Source organism: Ceratosolen solmsi, unplaced genomic scaffold (assembly GCF_000503995.2).
Source record: "Ceratosolen solmsi marchali unplaced genomic scaffold, CerSol_1.0 scaffold1, whole genome shotgun sequence".
Taxonomy (NCBI): domain Eukaryota; kingdom Metazoa; phylum Arthropoda; class Insecta; order Hymenoptera; family Agaonidae; genus Ceratosolen; species Ceratosolen solmsi.
In genome coordinates, this window is record NW_011948415.1 from 11270038 (window position 1) to 11296878 (window position 26841).

At 38.4% G+C, this 26841-nt stretch overlaps 2 protein-coding genes across 2 annotated transcripts; one reads left to right on the forward strand and one right to left on the reverse strand.

Annotated features, from left to right (window-relative positions):
* The first annotated feature begins 4091 nt into the window (after nucleotides 1-4091).
* On the forward strand, nucleotides 4092-5140 carry Pex2 (peroxisomal biogenesis factor 2). The gene is given in 2 exon segments (XM_011507961.1): nucleotides 4092-4942; nucleotides 4945-5140. Coding segments are annotated over 2 exon segments (831 nt in total). The 5' UTR covers nucleotides 4092-4266; the 3' UTR covers nucleotides 5100-5140.
* On the reverse strand, nucleotides 5108-26738 carry BicC (protein bicaudal C). Its single transcript, XM_011507960.1, has 14 exons — nucleotides 26455-26738; nucleotides 24040-24080; nucleotides 19391-19460; nucleotides 18296-18375; nucleotides 17988-18203; nucleotides 17125-17385; nucleotides 11519-11737; nucleotides 10892-11210; nucleotides 9572-9973; nucleotides 9289-9405; nucleotides 8928-9196; nucleotides 8594-8825; nucleotides 8108-8227; nucleotides 5108-7999 (listed from the first exon to the last, which is right to left on the reverse strand). Exons 1-14 carry the CDS (start codon nucleotides 26675-26677, stop codon nucleotides 7857-7859), a joined length of 2712 nt encoding a protein of 903 aa, XP_011506262.1. The 5' UTR covers nucleotides 26678-26738; the 3' UTR covers nucleotides 5108-7856.
* Between the last annotated feature and the right edge of the window lie 103 nt (nucleotides 26739-26841).

Sequence of the window (26841 nt, forward strand, 5' to 3'; positions counted from 1 at the left end):
CTTCTCCTCCTCTTCCTCTTTCTCCACTGCCTCCACCGCCTCCACCGCCTCCACCGCCTCCTCCTATTCCAAAGGAATAGCAACGAGTTTACGTACACGGCGGCGGCGCTCGCTCAGGACGATCACGCGCTACGTCGCCTTAACCGGCGCGCGTCTCACTTCTGTCTGCCTCGTCGCCGACTCGCTCCGACGGTCGTGGGGCCAACAGACAGTGCGCGTGCGCGTATCCGACGGTCGCCGCGCCCCCGTCGGCAGCCGCCTGCCATTGGCTGAGGCGCGACTCGCCGGGATTTTCGAACGATCGACCCTCGCCGGGGGCCGAGGAACGATTTATGGGCCGCCGCGGGGGGCTGATCCCGTCTCTGAAATCCCCGCGAGCCAGGATACCGACGAGCTAATGCGCGGCTTTGGCTCCTCGGCCGGAACGGCGGCACTAACCCTCGAAGCCGTTCGACCGCGACTTATCGGCCTCTCGCCCGGGTATGCGTGCGACGCCCCCGACCCTCCCCGCCCGTTGCCGCACACCCTTTGCCAATCTGCCTCGACGACCCCCACAACTCCTCCCTCCCCATGCCCCTAGAGCCCGTGTGGATATCGCCTCGGAAGCCCGGCGCGAGCGGCTCCGGCCCTTTTTCCAGCAGCCGTCAATCTCCTGCGCCTCTGTTTTTTTACGAGGCAGTCTCTCCCTCTTACTTTCCCTGACTCTCTCACTCTCTCTCTCTCTCTCTCTCTCTCTCTCTCTCTCTCTCTCTCTCTCTCTCTCTCTCTATCTATCTATCTATCTATCTATCTATCTATCTATCTATCTATCTCTATCTCTATATATCTATCCATCTGACTGTCTCCGTTAACGGACTCTGACGTTTCTCGCACGCCGCCTCGTTCCTTGTACGCCACCTCTCCTTCCGCACGTTAAAGGACACAATTTATCGCGCACTACTAGCCCGTTTCACCGAGCGACGCGAGTTTTTCGCTTCGCCTTTTTTGCCGACTAGCATCCGGTGCTTTATCGACACGACAGCCAAAACGAACATTCGACGACCCCAGGACATTGTTCAAACAATCCCTGCATACCGCACGTTCGCCGTTTACGGCGAACACACACACAATACACACGCACATGCATACACTTGTCGCTTGCAGCACGAGTAATGCACGGACTTTTGCTCGGTCTCTCGATTTTCATATTATTCCTCTATTTTGTCGCGCTTTTGTATGAATCAAAGATGTTTAAGTACATCGTCAGCGTTATCCTGTCTATTAGAATAGATCCATATTTAAAGCTGCAGAGAGAGAGAGAGAGAGAGAGAGAGAGAGAGAGAGAGAGAGAATGAGACAGATTGATGGTCTCGATAAGCTTCTTTGTAATTTGTGAGAGCGTGAAAGCGAGTAATTAGCAGTCGTCGGTGTATGCGGTACATCCTTGTTCGCAAATTGATGAAAATAACGCCTCGGGTGTGAAAATTATGAAATTCTCGTATATGTAAAGGCACGTGTTCAGCTATTACTAGCTGAATTTTTATAATATTGAGTTATTTTGAAGATTTGCAATGGTCGAACGACTCTTGCGGCTTTAATAATACAAGATTAAACGATAAAATCAGTTAGCTACAGAGGCTAGCTGACTTAATGCACGCGAGCTGCTTTATCGATCGAACAATTCCGCCAATAATTTTCGAACGTCGATTTCAAACTTATTGGACAATGGGCGCTTATGCTCGTTAATATAAAAATTCGGTGAGATAAATGAGAAAGTCGACGATGGAGACTCGCGGAACAGGTTGTTAAACATTTCCTTTGTTAAATCATTTCCGTCGGAGTGGGAGTTTCAATCATTGAGCTGTTGGGACTTGCGTTGATCCGCGGCGGGCGAGGGAGGGTGAATTTATCAATCGTAAAAGTACGGGAAATCGAATTTTAATGTGCCGATAAACTGATATTTACATATAATTGGATTTCATGATTAATTATTTTGAGATTTAATTTGGGGCGTGGGGGGTGGGGGGGGGGGCTGTGGAGAAGAAAGAATCTTCAAATACAGTGTAAATATGTTTGCATAGATGTTGACTACCTCGAACGCGAGCAGCATTATTATGCAAAACATTTTTTGCGATTTGATCATGAGTAAACTTGGATGGAGAATGCTCCTCCAATCTATTGTTTTTACGTTTTATCGATTTTCATAAAAATGCTCCATTCTTGAGTTATTACGCACACTGCAATCTTTATTCTCGTACTTATTATTTGAATGCAGTACATTGCATGCGGAGCTACGAATTAATATTCCAATTAATTGCCAAAGCCGTCGCGATTATCGTTACCCACTCTTACACGCTATGATTTATCGCCTGGCTTTCCCTTTTATATCCCAAAGAGTCGTCTTTATTTAAAGACGTACGGTGCTCATACATATTACATGTTCCTCCCCGATCTCAAAGCATACTCGAAACTCCAACCCATAGCCAGATATTCTTTATACGCCGTAAGATATTTATTGCTTGTCGTATGTAATCGCGATTAGAGACATTTCCTCCTCGTATTCGGATCGCATGCGTAAAATTCGCGGTCGCGTGTTTGTAGCTGGTGCTACCCAATTCCTTCTCTTCGCCTATATATCTATATATATATATATATATGTATGAGTTTTTATACGTGGCTTTAAGGCGGAATGCCACAAACCCTAGAATTAAACAATCGCTCGCGCGAACGTCAAATGTCCTTAATAATAAAGCAGCGCAGGGCGAAGCTATTTCTATAAAAGTTACGTGATGTAAGGCGCGGTTAGCATCGATGTTTCTTAATTATTAAAATCGTGCGGGCGCGCCAAGTTTCAACGGTTATTACAGCTCGGTAGCCTGCCAAAGACAGCCCAATATCTATTATGAGAAGGGAATTTTTACAGATTCCTCGCTCCTGACGAATAGTAGTAATAACATAAGGATTTAATGGCCGCTATAAGTATATGGCAGGAAAATCCCGATCACCGAGAGATCATCGGTCACTGTAATTACCCAGGATCTTTAGAGCCGTGCGTCTGGTCGAGGTTTAAGCAACCGAAATCTAATCCTTTATCGCAGGCGACCATCCGCGCTAATGAAGGTCATCATGCATCGGTGACGATGCCGTAGTAGCTGTTACATCTAACGCTCGCATTTGCGATAAAATCAACGGTGATGAAGCAACGGTATCCCTGTTTACCTGGGTAAGCAAGATGGGGGATTGAAGCCGCCCACGCACACACCCCGCCCTATGCGATGCGGGCTGTCCACTGATTGAAGCAAACCTTTTTTTTCTTTCTTAACGCAATTTCCCTTCAATTTCGTACAAAATTCGTCGAAATGACGAGTAGCTTTACTTCCCTTCGATCGCGCCGTAAATTATACTTCATGGATATTGGGGATATTATGCTACGGTCTGTAGCATTTCTCGTTAAACTTCCCCTAGGATTTTACGCGCGAACGTTTTAGACCAGAAATTATTAAAAACAACAACAACAAAAACAACAAAAAATTGCCTGTTTGTTAGAACATGTCATAAATGTGAAATGAATATTATAAGTTTTCTCATTGAATTGTCAAATAAAGCTATCGATACTAAATACACAATTATTTTTATGTTTATTCGTTAAAGTAATAATTACGTATCGTGTGATTAAAAAATGTTCTTATTTAAAATTAGCTGTATATATGCATCACACTAACTCGATGTATTTATTTCATTTGACATTGGATTGCCGATAATAGAAATTTACTTAATGTTGGATTATAACGAATGCAAACGAATGCACATTAATGAATTAGCATGAAAGTATTCGTAATTATATGTCTTTCCAGTTTGCAATTGAAAATTTTTTAAACGTATATTAACTTTAAATGTGTCCTCTCGATGTTGCGTGTAGATAACGTTACGCACCCTATTTCATTATTCTTATTTTCCGTATTGCGATTGTATGAATAAACGTAAGTGCGCGCAGCCTAATGCAGTTCTTATTCCTTATTCTACGATTCTTAATAGTTGTTATTTTCACTGTTATTTACGTCGATTCGCATAATATTCACCCGTATTCGAAGGATTCAAAGTGCCTTCTTTCATCAATTATATTTAATTAATTCGTTAATTAATTTCCTAATCAGCTCGCTATTAACAATGGCATTGCGAATATTATGTTTACGTCTTGTCACGTGTAGAGTATGGAAGGAGCGATGACTCAGTTGATTTTTCATCTTCAACAATTCGGACTGCAATTTTTCATAATTATTAATAAATATGAACGACCGTTCGTTCGTATCTCGAATCAATCAACTTGATGCAATACAGTTGGATAATGAGATTTACAAGGTACTCAGAGATCAAATAAGCGAAGTAAGTAAATATTTTGATCCTGGCAAGATAATAAGATGGGAACCAGAACTGGACGTCTTCATTAAGTATTTCATATGGAGATATTCGTTAAAAAACGATTGTTCAACTTTTGGACAAAATCTACTAAATTTGTCATATAAAAATTTGAACAAAAGAAAGTCCATACTATTATTTTTGTTGTTAACGGTACCCAACTACTTACAGAAACGTTTAATTAATGAAAATTTTGTCTTCTCAAGATTATCGACAAACGATGAGAAATATAAGTATAAACATTATATCGAACAGTTGGATAATATTCTTCATCTAATCAATTTTATATGGAGTCTGGTTTTTCTTCATATAGGCAATCAGCCACGCTGGATTGAAAAGATATTGGGTATATATTGCCAGTCTTTAAATATGAATAAGCCACGACCGATTGGATATTCTTATATGACTAGAGAATTATTATGGCACGGCCTGATCGAACTATTTACGGTTGGTATACCTATGATAGATTTTCGAATTATTCAAAATTTGTGGAATAATTTATGGTCTACTAAGAAAGTCAAATATCTTAAAAGCAATTGTAAATTAACGGCTCCTATTGTAAAAAACCACCTATATTGCCCCACTGGGCTGGTTGTCACATATTTTGCTACTATTGTTTGAAAGCAAATTTTATGGCGACGGATCCATATCAATGTCCAATTTGTAACAATGAACTTTGCTCCAGTAATATGAAATGTAAATAAGTTTGATATTTTTGTATAAATTCTTGACTTTATTAAAAATAGTGATACAAAAATGTTTTTTTACTTCTATCAAACCAACAATCATCAATATAAAGGTATTAGCATTCATTATCTTAATAAAGTATAATAGTATATTAGGTATGTATATATAAGCATGCGCGCATACAAAAACATACACTCACATTCCATCAATAGTAAATCTATCATTTTGAGAGCTAATCAAAGTATTAATTAGATATATCATTTTTAAAAAATATCATTCTTAAGTCTTATAAAATGCTTTTTCCCATAACGCATTGACTGTTACGCATACACATAAGAGCCACGATCCTTTCTACACGTGAAATCGTATTTGATTATGTAATTTTTTTGTTCCCCCCATCTGTTTTACACGGCAGGCTTTTATTTTCCTCTCTTGTTTTGTAATATTAAGATTATTTATTTCTTAGTGATTATAAATTCAACTCACTCCAATTTGTCCAATTTATTCTGCTATAAATATTGTAATTCGTAAATAAATTGTATTCTAATGTTTTGCATAGGAATCGCGTAAGAGAACTTTAATTTTAGCAGAATAAAAGAGTAGATTGTGAGGAGTTATCGACATTAATGAGAAGTAAATTGCAAGAAAAAGCTGGCCAACGTTACTTGAATCTGTTTGAAATGGAGGAAAAATTATCTATAACTTTTGCCATTAATCTTTGTAGGAATCGAAGGGTGTTGTGTGTGACATTGATTTATCAAAGTTTTGCGGTGCTATGACTCGATACTCTATTATTATTCATAATGGCTCAAATGCGTTCTCTCTAAATCGCAGTCAGGCGCTCTTATTGTATATCTCAATTAAGATAGTCTTTTATTAACGCTAATACTTGTTTATTTTTTATATATATTTTTAATTTCATTTAATTCCTTCATTTAATTTATTTCCTAACCTTGTCGTAACCAGCGCGAAAATTAAAGGAAAAAGGCTTAGTACCTTGATAATTAATTTTACTCTTTAAACGCGTAAACCGAGGGGTCAATTTTAATAACTTTTTAGACCCCAGACACTTTTACATCAAGTACAATAAATCATCCAGAATGAGATATAATAGTACGTCCGTAAACAATCACATAGACACATTTTATGTTATTAACGATAGCTCACGCATGATTCGATCGAAAACATATTTCAATAATTATCTCAAGTATTTCCAACAACAATAATTAACGCTTAAAACTGTACAAACTTAGTCAACAACTCTCAGCGGTAAAATCCTTCGTTAGGTACGCTCGAAAAATTCTGCTCGTGAACCGATTCTATTTCATAGAGGGACAGAACTTTATTGTCAAACATTGTCTCCCGTTATTGACTTTTAACAATGAGCATTACCTAACGTTTCATTTGATTGCAAAAAAAAAGAAAAAAATATTTTAAAATTAAATAATTTATAACGAATTATATATATATATAGAAATATAAATATGTGCTGAGCGTGTTAATGCGCGTACATTTGTGAAAAAGAGAAAGACGGAGAGAGAGTGCGTTTAAGAAAGAGACAAAAGAGTAATACATTGGTCCTTTAAAATTTTACTATTCAAGTTATACTAATAACAAGTACTGTATAAGTTTTTTAAAAATCAGGAGTTACCGGCTCTTACATCATTACTTACAAGCAAATTTTCAAAACTGTCGATTATAAATTATAAATATTTTCGAAATCTAAACGATGATGAACGCCGTGGTCAATACAATTCCAGAATGTTTAGAAGAAAAAAAAAAAAAAAAAAAAAAATTTATCTTGCAAAAGGGCACAGTAGCACAGGGACACAGTATTTGTGACGCTTACTCGTCATCTGGCAATTTCACAATTTCATTTCAGAAAAGGTTGTATTATGTCTGCTAGACCGCTATACTTCATTCCTGCCTTAGTTGCGAAATCGAAGGTACAAAAGTTTGCCTACATCACTATAAATCTTAACTTCTACACTTAACTCCATAAGGAATAAAGCTCTCTTATCTTATTAATAGAACAACTAGAACGCTTTTCTCATCATCACAGACAGACGCGCTACGGCGCGATGTAAAATCGACTTAGACGTAATCAGCGAAATCCCATATGTATTAATGTGTCACACACAGCGTCCACACACCTGTGCTCTATGTCTGTTTGTCTGTCTCTTTCTCTCGCAATCGCTCACACTCCATAACACTCGATTTCGCTCTTTCTTTCTCCCTCGGTCCCTCTCTTCGAGTTACGCATGCATCCGTTTTCGCTTCTGCTTCACTTGGACTTCCCGACGAATCGAGAGCGATATTTTAGAACGGTTTTTCATCGTTGTTCGGTCGTTTTACGGATGCATCATACCACCTTAATAAACAACCATACGTAACAACGAACGATCCGTTCGATCGTTGCGTGCGCGTGACGAAAAGCAGAAAACAAAATAACTTATTCTGCAGCTTAAATCTAATTCGCACCACCTGGGCGCTGTTATAATATGAACACGTGCAAAGAAGAAGATGAAAAAAAAAACAAAAAAAAAAAACAAAAAAAAAACAAAAAAAAAAACGAAAAAAATACGAAAAAAAAATAGATAACGAATTAGGATACTTGTTGGACTAGTGTCTGTTCGAAGCAAGAAAAAGCAAAATTTATCAACAAACTTTCATGTGACAATATATATATATATACTAGAAATACGCAATAACTTTCAAATATCTTGCTTCTGTTTTGTCCAATGCTCATACAGGAAGCAGGAATTATTTTCTGTTTACCAATTATTGTTTTCCAGGCTGCATTTGCGAACAGGCGTAGGGGGTGTCACCGATGTCGATGACGATGACAGTGATGCAAATTTTCTTTCTGCTCCCGGGGCTGCGCTGCCAGAGAATGGACTAGTTCGCTTGTTCATTTCTGAAATTATTCATAAATAAGCAATTGGCGAGGACTCGAGAATTTCGAGAATTGCCACGCCACGCGTTCGAATTATGTGTATGAGTGAGTAGTAGATGATGCACCAACCAGAAATTAAAAGCATTATCTTGCGTCTTGCTCCCCAAGCTGTGATACCAATTTCACAGAGATCTTTTTCCACGAGTGAGGGAAAAGTAGCCATATCAACTTCATGAGATAAGAATAAACCTAAGACAGGAGAGGTTGGACATTTTATTAGATTTAGGCGTATTTAGATCGTCGTTACTTTTCAATTGCAATGGGCAACATTCGTTAAATTAAAATCCCTTACAAACGCACCGATTAGGCATAAAATTTCTACGAACTTTTACCTTACGTTGCTTTTCAATAATACTCGTCGTCGATAAGCAGCGACTTTCAAACGAAATTTGAAAAAAAAAAAAAAAAAAAAAAAAAAAAAAACACCCCTTTACGGTAATTGGTGCCATTGGCATATTATATTAATCATAAGCAGGCAATTGGTTAAGTTGCATGATCAATAGCAGCGATATAACCATTGATTAAAATTTTCAGATAATAATTGACGTGACTTACGGACATATTTTTCCAGACCTACGCTAGTTAGCATGCTTGCGAGGTCGGTGTGATGTTGCGATGTGATTTTCTTCAAGAGATAATTGGACGTATTGTCGATGTAATTGGAAGTGACGCCAGTGATTTTGGCATTAGTAGTCTCGTCTTTCGTTGAAGTGACGCCATAATCTTGAGTTAATGCTGTTGGCGTAGGCGTATCTTTCCATAATGATGAAGTTTGACATAACGTATCCTGCAGCCAATATAACCAATGCGAGAACGTTGATGAAATTATAATTAATCATTTATCGATCAGACAGTATTCAAGTAAGTTATTAACGAATATTAATCTCACGTTGCTGGTTTCAGTAGCAGAAGCTATATGAGGAATTGTTTGACTGAATCCATATCCCGACCAAACGGAGGTAGGTACTCGATAATCGTTTGCGTTTGGTTTGGTCTGCATGGCCTTTAAGGCCATCAGTTTTTTCTGTTCATAATCGAACGTCATCGGGGTAAAGTCCTGCAAATTCGACTGCATTTCTAACTGCGTCGTTTTCTTCTCATTGCCCGTAGCTCGAGCATTACTGGCAAGAGTCAATTCGGATAGTACGTTTGATAAATCTACAAGGGCATTTAATATTTTTGAGCTAATGATAAATCTCGGCCTTCCGCCGCACTCGCATTACAATTGCCAACTAATATTACGAATTTACCTAGGTTCGCATTAACTTCAGAACATGCAACAGAAGTTGGGTCTATTGGCGAGACATTTCGTGGGCTCAAGGCTGGACTTGAAAGTGAACTTGATACACTGCTTATTGAAGAAAAGGCTGCAACGATTATATATAAAAATCAATCATCCTTTGAAACATAATTATAATTATAAATTAATAATCATCGCGTAATTATCAATTTGATGATAATTTCCGGCGTTTTTATTATTATTGCAAATTATATTGCATGTTAAAAAGATGGAAAAGTTGAACGAATACTAACCGCTGCTATCCTTACTATCTGAGAAAAGGCCGTTACGCATACCATTAAGGAACACACCGTTAAGAGCGCTATTCATATTATTGGCACTCGAGTGTAATTGAGCGTCGAGCCCCATTAGGCCCTTGCCCGTATTATGCAACGTATGTTGATGTTGTTGCTGTTGCTGTCGTTGGTGCTGTTGCATTGTTAGCAGATGGCTGAGATGCGGCGGGTACGCGTAAGTCGGAGTGAGATGGTTCGGATGCAATGAGATCGGTGAGAAGAGAGACGGAGGCATTGGGGTGATAGCCCAGTGCGCGGGAAAGCTCACTGAACTGTTGGACGCCGAGTGTATTCCTGATGATGGCGACATACTGCAGAACGATGATGGTGGCGAACTCATGCCGTTGTTTGGGATGTTTTCTAAAAGAAAAAAAAGAAAAAAGAAAAAAAAATTGACAAACTACGATAGTGAAAAACTAATTTCTAATTTGCCTTTTCATATAATCTCCAATACATTGGAATTTGCTCTGCACACGATAATTTCTTCGATTTTCGATGCATTTATACGTACATACTATGAGCACGAGGCTCTTGTCTCTTATGTTTTTTTTTTCTTTTCTTTTTCTTTTTAATCAAGACTCATATTTCGATAATAGTCTCTTATATTCAGAACTTTTAAGTGTTATTATTAAAGCCTCGATTGTGATAAAATAGTTTATAAATTTAATTCAATTTGCCAATAATCTGTAATTGAATAATCATGAATAATGGAAAGCTCGGGATTCCTTTCTTCTTATTCGTACAACTCTCTTGAACTTTCATATGTGCGTGCGTGCGTGCGTGCGTGCGTGCGTGCGTGCATGCGCGTGTGTGCGCGTGTGTGCGCGTGTGGCTTTAATTAATGATTATTGACAAAGTCAATATTCGCATAATCATAACTTGATGATTAAATTAGCCAATTAAAGTTTACGCAATCGACTTATGAAATTCATAATCACTTAGGCGCGTAATTGTCTTGTTAATACATGATTTGAAAATTAACGCGGTCTTATCATTAAGAATATTACACTTTTGTGCCACATAGTTTTCTTTCTACATTAATGCCTAACTACGTAATTTACTCAACGAATTATTATAATACTTTTCTCCGAATATTATATTATGATAATTATCTTTTCATTAATATGATAAAACGTATGGCATACCGGTATAGCTACTCGAATGCTTATGAGAATTTTTATTCGTATATTATTATGATTTAAACACTTATTATGTTTTCGTTGAATGATTTTAAAAGTTAAGAGAAACCGTTGGCAAGGCTAATGATAAACAACTAACCGTTAATTACAAATGGACCAAGAGGTACGGAGCCACCTTGTAAGATGAAGCTCGTCGAATTAGGAGCAAGATAAGTCTGTGGAATATCGGCTACAACCTTAACTTCTTCCAAACCAAGAAGTTGCCTTCTAGCTTCATAAATATTACTAGCATTTCTCTCAATGCCTTTGACCACAATTGAGAGCGTACTTTGTTTAGGCTTATGGCGAACGTTAATAAAAACGTCCAACGATTGCATCAGTCGTGATACATCATCCGTTGTAACAGAATTAATTGACTTCTCCGGTAAATCAAACATCAATACTAATGGCAAGGAACCCTGAATCATAAGATAATATCAATTAATCACAGTGTATTGTAGAAATTAAATAAGTCTTTAAGAGCTAAATTGTTACATATAATTAAATTTCTATAATAAATCTAATCATTATTGAACGACATTGGTTATATAAAAAAATTGTACTACGGTGATACGTGTAATTTTTAGTAAATATTATCCTTCGCATCTCTATATTCAGTTAGCATGAGAGTTACAAAAACAATTGGTAATGAACATTGCGTAATAATATAAATAAAACAAAAATACAATACTTTCAAATAATTTGGGATAACAAATATTTAACTAACCATAAGTTGCTGCCGTGCTAAATATACATTGTGAATAGATCCAGTAATCGTCACATTACTTTTCTTTAAACTCGGGATGTTCGGATCGCCAGCATCAGGAAACATTATCTGTGTGGCCGTGCGTTGCATGATCGATTTCAAATTGTTGCTCTGCTTACCTAGAACGACGCTGTGATGTTGCGGCGATATTTCCATTGACATTTGTACCTGTATCTGGCTCTGAAGAACGGGAAAAATTTCGTTTTCTTTATAAATGACGGATAAGAATTTTAAGCAAATGTGAACTTGTCAAAGTTTCGGTATTTTTTATGAGAATTTATGATTTAAACATTCGTAAGTAAATAGAATCAATTACGTTTCTATGATACGAATCATTTAATAGCCAAAGGTTTTGAACTTGATAATATTATTAAGTAACAATGCCTATTGCAATTCGATTCAATTGACTTATTACATAAATAATAATATTCACGATGACATATCGATGATAATTTTAGTAATGTTTTTAAAAATTGTTTAAAAAAAAAAAAAAAAAAAACTAAATGAAATATAAATTAATTTTACTATTACAATATTCATATAAGTGAATTGAATTCTATAAAGACATTTTTGCATGAAATTTAAAATAAGAAAATTTACAAAAGAAGAAGGAAAGAAGATCGATTGCTAAATGGCGACAGACTTGATGATACAAACTATTTTTCATTCGTAATGACAAAAAAAGGTCAAAATATTTTTTAATATCTTCTACAAAATATTCTCTTCGGTTACTACTTCGACTAATAAGAGCGGCATAAATTTTAGTAAAAATTTATTGCAGCTCCAAGAAAACCACGAAATCAATAATTCATTATTACTCTGAATATATGTGTATAAAATACATTTCTCTCAACTAAACATTCCGATAATTTATAATGATTAAATAAAATAATTCATTAATTTTTTTTTTTTTTTTTTTTTTTTTTTTTTTTAAAGACAAACAGCAGTCTCTATATAAAGAACTGTGCTTCTTAACGTTTAATTTAAGAAAAAGACCACATCCTTCGCTTAATTCTTAAGTCAGTTAATAACTAATGGTTATACGGACAAAACTTAAATGCAAAAGCTCTAGTCATTAAATGGAAAATTGATGATCCACATTGAAAATAGAAATAACGACAAACTATAAATCACATCGGCTATATTATTAGCAGAAAACATTATCAATACAGCATAATTAAATATAATCTTTTTTTTATATTTTTTAATGACGAGCCATTGAAATGAGTCCAATAACGGTTAAGGAGTGACGTATTCGCCACTATAATTATTGGCGCGTTGTTATAAAAGTTTCCATTCTCATTCTCGCTCATCATTTTCATACTTTTAATTGAATATATTCTAAGGCGTCGTTCAAATACACCAACGTTTCAGGAATACTCGACATTACATCCTCAAAGCATATACCGAAACTAAAAAGTGTCAGGTCGCGCGGCCGCTATTTATGCTGTTCTACGGAGCTTTGTCTGCGGTAAAACGGGGACGGCACTCGATTGGTTAATGCTTGATTTACTTGGCCAATTGCCATTGACAAGGCTCCGCAGAATAACATAAATAGTAAAGATACGACCTGGAAGACTTTGGTTTCAGGTTTGACCCGATGAAAATAATTGCGATTGGAAATTATCAACCTTGAATTATGTTTTATGAAACATATTGTCATTGAAAATTGTCGGCTGTCAATGGGATTTTATGCGTAGGTATAAAAATTCGATATATTTTTGGCATTTATAAATGAACGGTCGATTAAAACGTTGCTCGGTGGGGGAGGGGAGGGGAGGGCACGGGTGTGTGTGTGAATCACATTTACCGTTTAGACATATGAAAATATTTTGAAAAATTATACTTACATCAGAGACAAAAATTAAATAAAACATATTTTTTAATAAGTATTATCAACATTCAAGATTTTATGTATATAACTATTTCTTTTCTTTTTTTTTTTTTTTTATTTTCTTTTATTATCGTATATTTATCAATAAGATGCGTAATCATTATATTGAAAATTTCTAAGGATATACGGCAAGTATTTATTTATTTATTTAAAATCATTTTTCGACGTTCTTCTTATAAAATACATTCTACGTGAAAATCTTTGAATAAAAAAAATAATTTTTTTTTTCCTTCATTTATTCTTAATATTAAAATAAAAGCTTCAAAGTCCACGCTACAACTGGTAATGTAAGTGCCTCTATCGATGAAAATTTCATTTGCGTTGCTATTTCACGTGCAAAACAAAACTTCAACTCGACAACGCTGATACATTGGAATTTATAGCATTTATTCAAACTTATGTGTAGTCTTTCACGAGGATAATAAAAATTTTAAATCTTAAAGATTACTTAATGATACAATTAAATTCCATGGTAATTTGACCGATAAGGCAATGGAATTTTATAAGAAGTGAAGTAAATGAGGCAGCAATACCTGACGTACATTATGAAGGAAAAAAAAATAAGATGTCGTAAGCTATAGTAATTTAAAGTTCATACTTCATTTATTGAAGATAATGGTACAACTATAGAGTCTCCACGCCCTTTCTACCTCAGCAAATGAAATTCTCAAAGAAAAATATTACTTTTATTAATATTAATCCATTTTCATCCTTTCATTGAAATGTCTAAAATTCGTGGATTGTAAAAAGTTTAAAGTTTTTTAAATTTCTGTAATTACTGATAAAACTTCAACATTTATAATGGAAAAAATTAAATGTACTAACAGTGTATGAATTTTAATGATATTATGAATATTGATAATTAAAAGCATTAATATTTCAAACCCCATTTATGATGATTTTTTTAAAAATAAAATTAATATTTTCCTGTTATTTTTAAATACGTTTTCCGTTAAGTTTCTGTTATATTATTGCATTGACAACTGACCAAAAAAAAAAAAAAAAAAAATAAATAGATTTAATATTATAAAAGCACAATTCTAATATTAATATTCAAAACCAATCAATTCACAAAAAGTAGAAAATAGGAAATTCATAAAAATAGCTTTGATTTCGCGAATATAGAAATATTTTATTTTTATGAGAAAGCACGCATATTTAAATATCATACGACCGTTTAATTTAATAGAATTTTATTTGGATACGAAACTATTAAATAGCGAATTAAAGCTACTTTTTACTGTACACCATTTTGTTTTAATTTGCAACTTCATCAAATTCACTCTTCATTAACAATCAAAGAATTGTCTAGAATTTTTGTCTTCTTTTTTTTTCCATTTAAATTATCCAAGTGTCTGTATTAATAATCTTTACTATTTTTTTCTCTTTCAATAGTTATAAGGGTTAATAAAGTTGTGTGATTAATGTGCAGTAATGTGATCACGCATTACATGCAGTGGAGTATCATAAACACCGATCATCATACAATCATAATTTGATTGACCTAAAGCCACATTTTTAAAATTTCTATAATACCATGTTTAATAAAATATTAGTTTTGATACTTTCGAAGAATTGAGTTAACTATTTAGCTCTAGTGATACCTACGTATTCCGTTGTACACAATGTCTTTGTTTACATAAATCAAAGCCTTATCATGCGTTCCATACTTTCTACATCATCTTTAACTATCGGGAAAAAAAAAAAAAAAAAAAAAAAAAAAAAAAAATATATATATATATTTTAATGGCCATCAAAATTTTTTAAACTATATGATGATTTACGATCATCATAAATAATAAACGCGCTGAAGCGTTAATTACTTTCATATAAAACTAAAAATCGAAAACTATTCTCAAATACTTCACTTGACAATGTCACCGTAAGTTATACTTCCCATCGTCGTAGAACAAATAAAATCACATTAGTATTTATGACTAATTTGCTCATCATACTTTTAAAAACATAATTTTTTTCCTTCCACGATTGATGATTAATACGGTATAATACACGAGAATTCTTGCCTGTGATAAGCAAAATCTACTTGTCCCGATTAATAAAATTACGTAGATACAATTTCAAGCTTTTTGTGTAAAATATGGTAGGCGATGAATATAGCGTCGCGCAAGACCGAAGTTTCGTTTTATCGTTACTGATATCGTAACTCGTTATTCGGTATTTAAGGTTATCTCTATTTTTGCACGTATTATTTAATAATTTACCTATAATTGGCCATAATCTATCGTAAAGCTGAGATTTTCAGGCGGAATTTCTTAATAAGCGTACGAAGGGTAAACATAATATTTAAGATGTATTTTAATTTTCAACGAATGAATATCAATTTATTGTAAGCGAATGGATTTGATATGCCAAACTTTCGAAACACTAACACTCGAGTAATATACGTTAAAGTTCAAATCAAAATTTCAAATCACACAATGAAAATATACATTACTCAGGCTTTACTTCATTTTAGAATTCTTTGATGTTTAGTAAAAGTTTCTTCATTGTTTTTTTTTGTCGGGCAATTCTTTGATTTTTGTTTTTTGTTATTTGCCTGTTTTCTAGATGGATTATCGTTTTTTTTTTCTTCAATCGAATAAATATTTAAATATCCTAATTTTTCATTGTCTTAAGTAAGAAACAATTATAAACACTTTTAAGCAATCTAACTTTGCACAATTTAATTGCATTTCTTAAACTATGTACTAATATGCTAATAAAATATATTCAACTTGTACTATAAGTAATGCCTTGCTCAAATTGTTAATAAAATTGCTAAAAGTAAGATAAAAATGATTTAATTCGACATTCCTTAAATTCATACTAAAGGCATTATTCAAAAAATCTTCATTGACACAAAATCTTTCCTTAAATTTTGGATTATCAACGATTATGATATTTAAAAGTGCGAATATTTCTATATTATAAATGCCATCTGAATGTAAATATAGTTTTATAAATAAATAATTTAAATAAACTAACAAATAAATGAAAGGTAAAATTTTGGTGAAGCTCATGCCAGTATGAAATGTAATGCTGACCATTGCATTAAGTGTGGCGCATAAGCGTCAAAATTCAAATAATTTTAATTAATTAATTGATTAAATTAAGATTAGCTGTCGAGTTTAATCATCCGTCAAAATTGCTATAAATTCATAATACTTAATAGGAGAGAAAAATATTTGATGTCGCGTTATATTTAAATTAAGCCACGAAGTGAAACAATTTATATCGTGGTAGAAAATTTGCATTTAACATTTAAATTTTCCCTGGGAACATTATGAGTCGACAATTTTCAGAAATTCGATCGGTTTAACCCTAATAATCGCTTAAAGGTTGTATTGGAATATTTACTTCAAAATGTTGACAATTGTAAGTTTAATAGCTAGACGAGTGAAAGTCAATTTTCCCGTTAATCAAAGCTCTCATGCAAATATAATGAAGCGCGTATGATTTAATCGATAATATAGTCCATAAATTTTAAAATCTTTAATGATAATCCACGTGTTGTTAGACGGTAGTCAGGAAGGAATTTTGCCGAGCGCTGATTTTATTACAGCGGCATTCGGTAGAAAATACGATAGGTCGGTGGTGGATTAGAAAGTCTTGGGGTGCAACAAGGAAAAGGAAAAGGAAAACAAAAAAAAAAAATGATTTGAAGCGAACTTACAGCCAGATTCTCGCACATATGGTGAATAAGGAGGACAGTCGCCTCCTTGACCTTCGAGACCTCCCATTCGCATCCCTTGACGACGACCAGCGTTGCGTGGAGCTTCGGCCTTGTGCGGAACATCACTTGCACATTATATTTCTCCTGAATCTTGACGATGTACGGTGAAGTAGAAAAGGGGGTGGCGCTAGCCGCGACTGCGATTTGCGAGCTGTTGCCCATCACCGGCAGCTCGAAAGAGAAGATTAGCGGCGTCAGAGTCTGCCGTTTACAACAAACAACAGACATGACCCACATACTTTATTAATTCATATCGATAAATTCGAATTTTTTTTTTTTCTTTTTTCTTTTTTCTTTTTCTTTTTGTACCGTCCGGAACGACACCACTCGCTCGCAGCGTTAACTTTAACTTGCCGAGACAGTTAAATTCGCTTGACACGAGATTTAAGATATTTGCCCAGAGTTATTATCAGGATTATCAAGGATTAAATGCATCGGAGGACGTATTAAGCGGTTGGCAATGCTAACACAAGCGAAATTCAATAATGAATTACGTGGTGGAAGAGTGCAACACTTGATAAATATATTTTTGACAGCGTTATCTTCGAGTGGCTTATTTGGTTTCGCACGGCTAATAAACATAATCGCATAGGCTCGACATTACTTTGCATTACAACTAGACCGCTTTTCTCTTTCTTTCTTTTATCTTCTACCGCGATAAAAAAATAAAAAAACAAAAACAAAAACAAAAAAAATTTCAATTTAGTTTAGAAATTGACACGAGGGGGCATAATAGGGTGGATAAATGAAAAGAAATGAAAAAAAAAGAAAAAAAGTATAGATAATGAATAAATGGGTCTTACTCGGACGCGAGCGCGAGCTTTCTCGACGCCTTCCATGTCGCCAGCGATTGAGACTTGATTACTCTTTTCCTGGTGATTGCTGCGATTGCTGTCGGGGAAGTGGATGTGGCAGCTGGTCTCCTCCATGACTTTTTTAATGGTGAGACCACCCTTGCCGATTATGTGGGAATGGTCAGTGTAACTGACGTCCAACTTCATCGTCACCCTGTTGTTTTGCTGATGAAAGACAAGTAGCGCGACAACGTGTTAGTGTTAGTGAACGATGGCAAATCATGCGATATATTTGCACCTAAAGGGCCACTACCTACCCGCGTGTCCAGAACCTGAGTTATCTGATCCTTGGCTATGCGGATGTTCTCCTGAAGCCCGGCGACTTTGATATGTGGATCTGTGGCGTTAAACAAGGCGCTCGGCATTAGCTTCGCTGAATATCGTTGCTACACGCTGCTGCTTTTAATGTTTATAAACGACACTCTCATTCTTTACTTCCGTTCATTCACAATCGCATGCCAGCGGGCTTGCTACTCTTATCGAAGATCAATTGTGCAAATAGTGCATGGAAAAACGAATTGAATGGCGAGAAAGGGAAGGAAGGAAGGGGCGATTTAACAATTCAATTTTCCACGAAAGCAGCCGACCGTTAAAATAAAAGTCTTCCGAGGAAAAGGAAAACGAAAAATAAATAAATAAAAAAGTAAAGTATAATTTACATTTCGCAATGTCGCCCCATCGAATTAAGCATAATCACATTAAATTAAGATTAGCACAATGCAGACCGCGTTCGTTAAATTCGCTGCATTATTATCGCAATGTCGTGACAACGCGCATCCGACATTGGTCGCTAACGTAATTACTATCTTATTGCTTACGAATACAAAACGAGCGAGAAATATCAACGGCACTGATGACCGTTGGATGCCTCGATATTCCTTCGTAACGCTCATCGATAAATCCCAATGACGATATTGCAGAAGCTCCCGGACATTATTAACCAGCCCCCTTGAAAATTCATCGCGATCAATTATTTCGGGACATCCGTTGGAGCGAAATTTTCGCTTGCCCATGAAGTTGCCGATCGCGCGAATAACTCCGCGCGATTTAACGTCAGCGATCAAGCTGACATAATGCCGCGACGTCAAAATACAGTCTACGAATATAAAATGATCGCTGCCTCGTGGACCGAGGCCAAATATCGCGAGAATCCCCATGGATTTTATCGGCCGAGCGCAAGAAATCTCCCCGCAAACGAGTCGCGCCGCGTCTCAATCACTTTAAAACACCGGCCGACGCGACGATTAGGGCACACAACCGTCAAACGCACATACAGACGCACACGCAGCGACAACAGCACAAAACAAGAGCGGAACGCATCGTTCCGTAAAAGCTCGTTCAATATTATATACCCTTTTTCGACTTGGCGCCGATCTTGAGCCTCGATGGCCACGTTATGAATGTGTTAGTCTCCTCCATGACCTGGAACAAAGGTCAAGCATTGAATGACGGCCGTGGCGCGCATCGCTCGCCGATTTTCGGCGGCCGCGGCACCGTAACCGCGTCGTCCCACTACTGCCGCGTCGTCCACTCGAGTCTACGTACGCGGCGGCAGAGGCGGCGTTAGCGATGACGGTGGCGGTGGCGGTGGCGGTGACGGTGACGGTGGCAGTGGCGGTGGCGGTGACGGTGACGGTGGCAGTGGCGGTGGCGGTGACGGTGACGGTGGCAGTGGCGGTGGCGGTGACGGTGACGGTGGCAGTGGCGGTGGCGGTGACGGTGACGGTGGCAGTGGCGGTGGCGGTGACGGTGACGGTGGCAGTGGCGGTGGCGGTGACGGTGACGGTGGCAGTGGCGGTGGCGGTGACGGTGACGGTGGCAGTGGCGGTGGCGGTGACGGTGACGGTGGCAGTGGCGGTGGCGGTGACGGTGACGGTGGCAGTGGCGGTGGCGGTGACGGTGACGGTGGCAGTGGCGGTGGCGGTGACGGTGACGGTGGCAGTGGCGGTGGCGGTGACGGTGACGGTGGCAGTGGCGGTGGCGGTGACGGTGACGGTGGCAGTGGCGGTGGCGGTGACGGTGACGGTGGCAGTGGCGGTGGCGGTGACGGTGACGGTGGCAGTGGCGGTGGCGGTGACGGTGACGGTGGCAGTGGCGGTGGCGGTGACGGTGACGGTGGCAGTGGCGGTGGCGGTGACGGTGACGGTGGCAGTGGCGGTGGCGGTGACGGTGGCGGTGGCGGTGGCGGTAGCGGTAGCGGCAGCGGCGGCGGTAGCGGTAGCGGCAACGGCGGCGGTAACGACAGCGTTGGCCACCTTCGCCGACCCGGGGCCCCAGTGATTAGCCACAGCGCCGGTCGCGATAACGCACCTTCGTACGCTCGCGCGATCGCCCTCCCGGCGGTAGCGGCGACAGCAGCTGTGGTTACCCGACTTTAATCGCTAGACCCGACCCGGACGTTCGACGAGTCTCGAGGATGCTTCGCCAGTCGAGGACGGTCGAGGAGCCGATGGCCACGTGACACGGACGAGAGCCGCGAGACTCCCGCTGGCTTTACTTGGCGTCCGTTTGCTACATGATGAGAGCTTTCGCGTCGCTTCATTGGCATTTGGGCAGTGATCGTGGCACGCCTGACTCGCCTCACTCGCCGCCGTACGTATTTTCGTCCGATCACAATCCTACGTGTACGCGCGCGCGCGCGCGTATGTGAATGTGTGTGCAAGTGCGCGCGTTCGATGGAATAATAACAATTCGAAATATATCAATGTAGAATTAGTTATCTTGCATTCAGTTCGTGCACGATCGATGCATCCGGTCTTTATCGCACTTTCATGCACGTATCTTAGACTCGGTTTACCAAATTCACCCTCGCCTAAGACACTGTCGATTAAAGTTCTCGACTTTTACTTTCTCTCCGATATCTCGATTGATAAAGCATTTTTTTCTCTTTCTATGGCTTATTTTCTACTTCCCTTCTTATTTTGTATTGATTTTTTCTTTTTCTTTTTTACATAATATAAAAGACCGGTAGCGAAAAAGAAGAAGAAGAAGAAGAGATAGGGAGAGAGAGAGAGAGAGAGAGAGAGAGAGAGAGAGAGAGAATGTAATATATGCTAATCTGTTTTACAATAAACTCGTATCGTTATCGATCAATATTTACTCACGCCTATCATCATTTTCTATTCTCCTCGCATTCCACCTCTGAGACGAGACGTCTTAAGGGTACACTCGTGTCACTTAGCTTCTCTGTCATTCGCTAGGGATTTCATTCGACGCACCCAATAGTACCCACCCGCATTGACAATTTTCTTCTCTCTCTCTCTCTCTCTCTCTCTCTCTCTCTCTCTATATATATATATATATATATCACTAATTCTTTCCACTTAATCTTTTTTTGATTGCATGCCGCATACGTATAGTTTTGCGTAACGCAAGTGTGTTGACGTCTCGTTTAGATACGGACTTATTTTTTTGATTGCATGCCGCATACGTATAGTTTTGCGTAACGCAAGTGTGTTGACGTCTCGTTTAGATACGGACTTACGACTCTTTCGCTATTCTTGAGCTTGCTGTTTGTCTCTGTTGCGTACATATGCATGAGCGCGTATATACGTATGATTGAGAGAGAGAGAGAGAGAGAGAGAGAGAGAGAGAGAGAGAGTTATAACGATAGATCGAACGGGGGATATAGTACACGAGAAAGAGAAAGATAGATTGAAGAACATGAAGAGACGTGCGGTAAGAATAGGGGAAGTGAGGAATATAATATGACCAAGAGATACGTATATATTTATATACAAGGGGGAAAGAGAAGGAATGAGTTTGGCAAGCCAAGCCAATTTCTTGCAAATTATTACAGAACTTTTACCGAGGAGTACTGAAGATACGCGTACAAATGAAAGCAAAGATTTCTTACATCAAGCGCTTACGCAATGTGTCTTGAAATTTCCGGCCTCTCTGACTATTTACTTACGCTTTTATAGTTACTGTTACGAATGACTTATTTGTAAGTAAGAATTCTTCTCGTTCGTATAAAAACCATCGGCTCGATATATTAAAAAAAAAAATCTAATGAAAAAATTTAATGTATTTCTGTATTATCGATGCAAAATAATGCTGATTCTAAATGGCGCCAACGATATATAAATTCGATCGCTTTTTTCGTGTATTTATACTTACGAAATGAAGATTATATCGTGCACTCGAGTAAATTTACTTGCACACTTATTATCCTTACATGATTTTCACGAATGCTCATGATGCTAACTGTGAGCTCGCGGCTTACAACAAAAATACAACCGATGTGCAATCCAATGTATTATTTCCATATTGATGCTCTCAGCCCAATCAGAAAAAAAAAACAAAAAAAAAAAAAAAAAAAAAAACTTGCAGATGATTTACATTAATGGAACTGCCGCAAAGTTTTTAAAAGTTAGAGCTGAGACTCGAGCTTCTTATTACTCTTCGACTTATAGTCGACTGACAACTGACGGCCTCAAGCCTTAAGTCTCTCGACTCAATAAACTATAAACTTTAGCTTCGGCAAAGTGCAATAAAAAAATTTAAAAAAAGAAAAAGAAAAAAAAAATCAATGCAACGTCGTTGCTCCTGCGACCATATAAAAGGGTCGAGTGTGAAAATTACGCTCCTGCTCGCTGCCCAATCATCAATCGACCAAAGTCCCCGCATTGCATCGCTTGCATAATATAATCGCTTTCGTAGTTGCGCCGATCGATCGGCACTCGATGAATCCGCGCTGATCGTCGGCGTTTATACCTCCCCCTCCCCCCTCTCTCTCTCTCTCAACCATGTTGTGCGCGTCTATAACATCGAGAATTACCGCGTATCCCCGGACGGGCAAAAGGAGAAGAACGTCGGCTGTCAAGAAAGGCCAGGGCTCGGGGCTTTCGCTTCACTTCATTTCACTAGCGTAAGCTCGAGAGACTTTTCTCGGTATATCAGAAAATGCAATTTTTCCATTCTCGTTATTGCACCGCAGCCCGATCGTATTTCCAAGGCGGGCAGCGAATGGGCGCGTGCGCAACGCTAACATTGTCATCGTCGTAGCCAACGCTACCGCTGCCGACGATGACGATAGCGACGACGAAGACGAAGACGACGACGACGACCACGACGACGACGACGACGACGACGACGACGACGACGACGACGACGAAGAAAACGACGACGATATCGTACATGTGTGAGGGAGAAAGAGCCGCTGACTGGCTTTATCCCTCCCTCTATCCCCCAATCGTATTTAAGGCGGTTCTATAAATAATCAGTGCCGGGGCACATATTTCCAGCTGCTTCTTGGATGCGCGACTGCGCACCGGTTGCGTAAATACGCGGCGCCCACGAATTACGTGACGACGACAGCGACGACGAGGACGACGATAACGCTCTATGATCGCCGTGCATCGTCTGATAAGCCAACGTCTTCCGACTGCGGACAAGAGAGACGATCCTCGAGAGCAGCGTCGATGACGGAATGATGGAGTGAGCGAAATGATCGAATTTGTCGTTTTGCTCTCTCGTGCGCGCGACTCCATAGAATTCCACGCGACGCTTGGCGAGCCTCAGCGGACTCGCGATTTTTCAAATTTTATAAACTTTGTTATTAACATGGATCTATCCATAAGTGGATAATGACGAGTCGACGACAACGAGGCAAGAAAAACATTGGACGTTTAATGAGAATCTGTTCGGCCGGGCAGAGAAATCGTAATTTCTAAATACGAAATTTGCCAATGATAATTCTTGTCACGACGAGATATCAAATTTCCTGGTATCGTAATCGAAATTATCTTCATCAAGTGACATATTAGAATTTATATAGTAATAAACGATAGGCCGAGCCGACAGAGAAAATAAGCCAATTTTCAAAGATTTCGTGTACTGGTGCATCGCGAGCCCAAAACAATGAAGCGCAAAACATTGGACTTGCGATAGTAATTTATAATCTAATTAGAATGAAGAAAAGCACAATACACGCGTTTGTATTATTCTAATTTAACTCTATTGATACGTTGGATTTTAAAAATATGAACGGTTCGCTTACCTTGTGAAAAAACATGTCGGCGCTCTCACTGCTGCTGTCACCTGTAATACGTTTTCATGAGACAGAGAAAGGAAGAGACGACGAGTTTAGAGATTTTCAAATAGCTTTGCATTCAAAAGGCAAAAATACATTACTACCTACCACCAGCCTCTACTTATTTCGTTTCGCAATCTTGCATGACCTTGGATATGGTGCAAACTGTTCACTTGCATTTGAAAAATTTATCGATTGTCATGTTTCTAGAGGCCATTACTGATTAAGAGTTTCACGAAAGATTGGGCTTTTCAAGTACTTTTATTCTAATCCATTGTATTTTCTTTCAATATTAATTCAATTATCACTAGAATATAACAATTATTTATATATTTTCGCAATATTTAATGTCGGTGCTTCGAATGTAATTGCGACTTGCTAAATTAAATACAAACAAAATATTACAACTAGATGATATTAAAGAAAAAATTTGCACATTCCGTGGTCATTGACTCTATATCAAAACATCAGAAGTTTGAACTCTGAAATACACTTTCAAAAGTTCAATCTACTTTAATTATTTGTTTAGGTAAGTAGAAATTTCGATAAATAATATTTTGCATTTCTTTCCGCGAATAGCATTATTTTTTTCTTAATTAAATAATTTACTTAATCGTCAATAACATTAATCTATTAGATAAGTATCGAAGTTTTTAAAATTATCGATAGCTTATAGAATAATAACGACAACAATAATAACGATACTATCACCACCATCACCACCACCACCACCACCACCACCACCACCACCACCACCACCACCACCACCACCACCACCACCACCACCACCACCACCACCACCACCACCACCACCACCACCACCACCACCACCACCACCACCACCACCACCACCACCACCACCACCACCACCACCACCACCACCACCACCACCACCACCACCACCACCACCACCACCACCACCACCACCACCACCACCACCACCACCACCACCACCACCACCACCACCACCACCACCACCACCACCACCACCACCACCACCACCACCACCACCACCACCACCACCACCACCACCACCACCACCACCACCACCACCACCACCACCACCACCACCACCACCACCACCACCACCACCACCACCACCACCACCACCACCACCACCACCACCACCACCACCACCACCACCACCACCACCACCACCACCACCACCACCACCACCACCACCACCACCACCACCACCACCACCACCACCACCACCACCACCACCACCACCACCACCACCACCACCACCACCACCACCACCACCGACAGCAGCAACAACAACAACAACAACAACAACAACAAGAATAATAATAATAATAAATAATAAATAATATTATTATCATTACAAGATATCAATATTTAACAGACAAAAATCAGTTTATCTATCTTTGCATCGTAATTACTACTAATCGATTATTTAAATATTTAATTATTTATTAGTTTTCACATTTTTCTTTTCATTTTACATATTCGCTTTTGTTTAATCGTTTAATAAATTTGAAGCTTAGAGTGCCGAAACAAGTTAACGAAGAATGAAGAAAAAAAAAATTCATTTCAAAATTACACGTAACCGACCGAGCTTATGGAAAAAAGATTCAATCCCGAATTTGGAAAACTTGGATCAACGACGTTTGGTCAACAGTTTAGGTAAGAAGTTGGTAAAATTTAGGCTTTAACGGTAATAATCTTATTTACAAACAAAAGGACAGCAGGTGCGCATCTGCGAAACGAGTTACCACTCATGCTGCTCTCCGCCTATTTTACTCCACTTACACACTCGCTCACTTCTCACGGACAAGTACAATTCGAGCTTGCACATTTCGTCATATTTCGCGTAAGAATTAGAAATAATTGTACACTGATTGCCTTGCAAAATTGTCAAAGATTAAATTGTTGACTAAGCAATTGAAATATCCACGAGCCTAATGTAACAACCAATAAGTGTATGTGATACAATGATTAAACGAGTTGAAATTTGATATATAATATAGAAGGGATAAAAGATAAATGAAGCCGAAGAATAAATAAATAAATACATAAATAAATAAATAAATAAAAATAAAAAATAATAATAATTATAAGATTTTGTATGATTATACAAGCAAATGAGAAATATTTCATAAGATGAGGCATATAGTTTGCGAAGCTCTATGTAATGATCATTGTGCATTAAATATAAAATAATATTATCATTATATATATATATATATATATATATATATATATATATGCGTAAGCATTTAGCACGAGAACAATGCATCGTAGGAGCTTATTAGTAGCATGAAAATCGTTCGGAAGAATTGGGCAAACATTGGCAAGTTGCAAAATGTGCTCGCGAAATAAGTAACGCCGCCTTATTCGTACGTATATAAAAAGCCTCACCGAGCAGCATCTGCTCCAGTTTTCTGCGATCGACGCGAAATCTTTCCTGCTGCAGGTCATCGGGGTTGACGATGCCGAGGACGGCCGCGAGGCCGCGCAGCTCCTCGACGTTATCGATGCTCGACTTGCCGGAGACACTCGTCGTCGTCGTCGTCCCCTCGGACGTCTCGGACATCGTCTCCGTGATACGCCGCTCTTGCTGAATCAGGTCGTTGGGACGCATTTTGTTCCGTATTCTTGTTCACACACTGGCGTCGTTAATCTCCCCCCGGGCTCGTCGTCGCCTGCCTGCCTGCCGGAAAAACGATCGCTTTATTTCAGTGGACACGCGCTTGTACCGTACCGCGCATAGCATCCGATCCGATCGTTATTGGGACTACCAATCGG

What these genes read in the sequence shown, in the direction of transcription:
- BicC (XM_011507960.1), bottom strand. Translation starts at nt 26,677, where the DNA reads ATGCGTCCCAACGACCTGATTCAGCAAGAGCGGCGTATCACGGAGACG. An exon ending in ACTGGAGCAGATGCTGCTCG is followed by an intron (nt 24,081 to 26,454) that starts GTGAGGCTTTTT and finishes AACGTATTACAG; the next exon opens with GTGACAGCAGCAGTGAGAGC. An exon ending in CCGACATGTTTTTTCACAAG is followed by an intron (nt 19,461 to 24,039) that starts GTAAGCGAACCG and finishes CCTTTGTTCCAG; the next exon opens with GTCATGGAGGAGACTAACAC.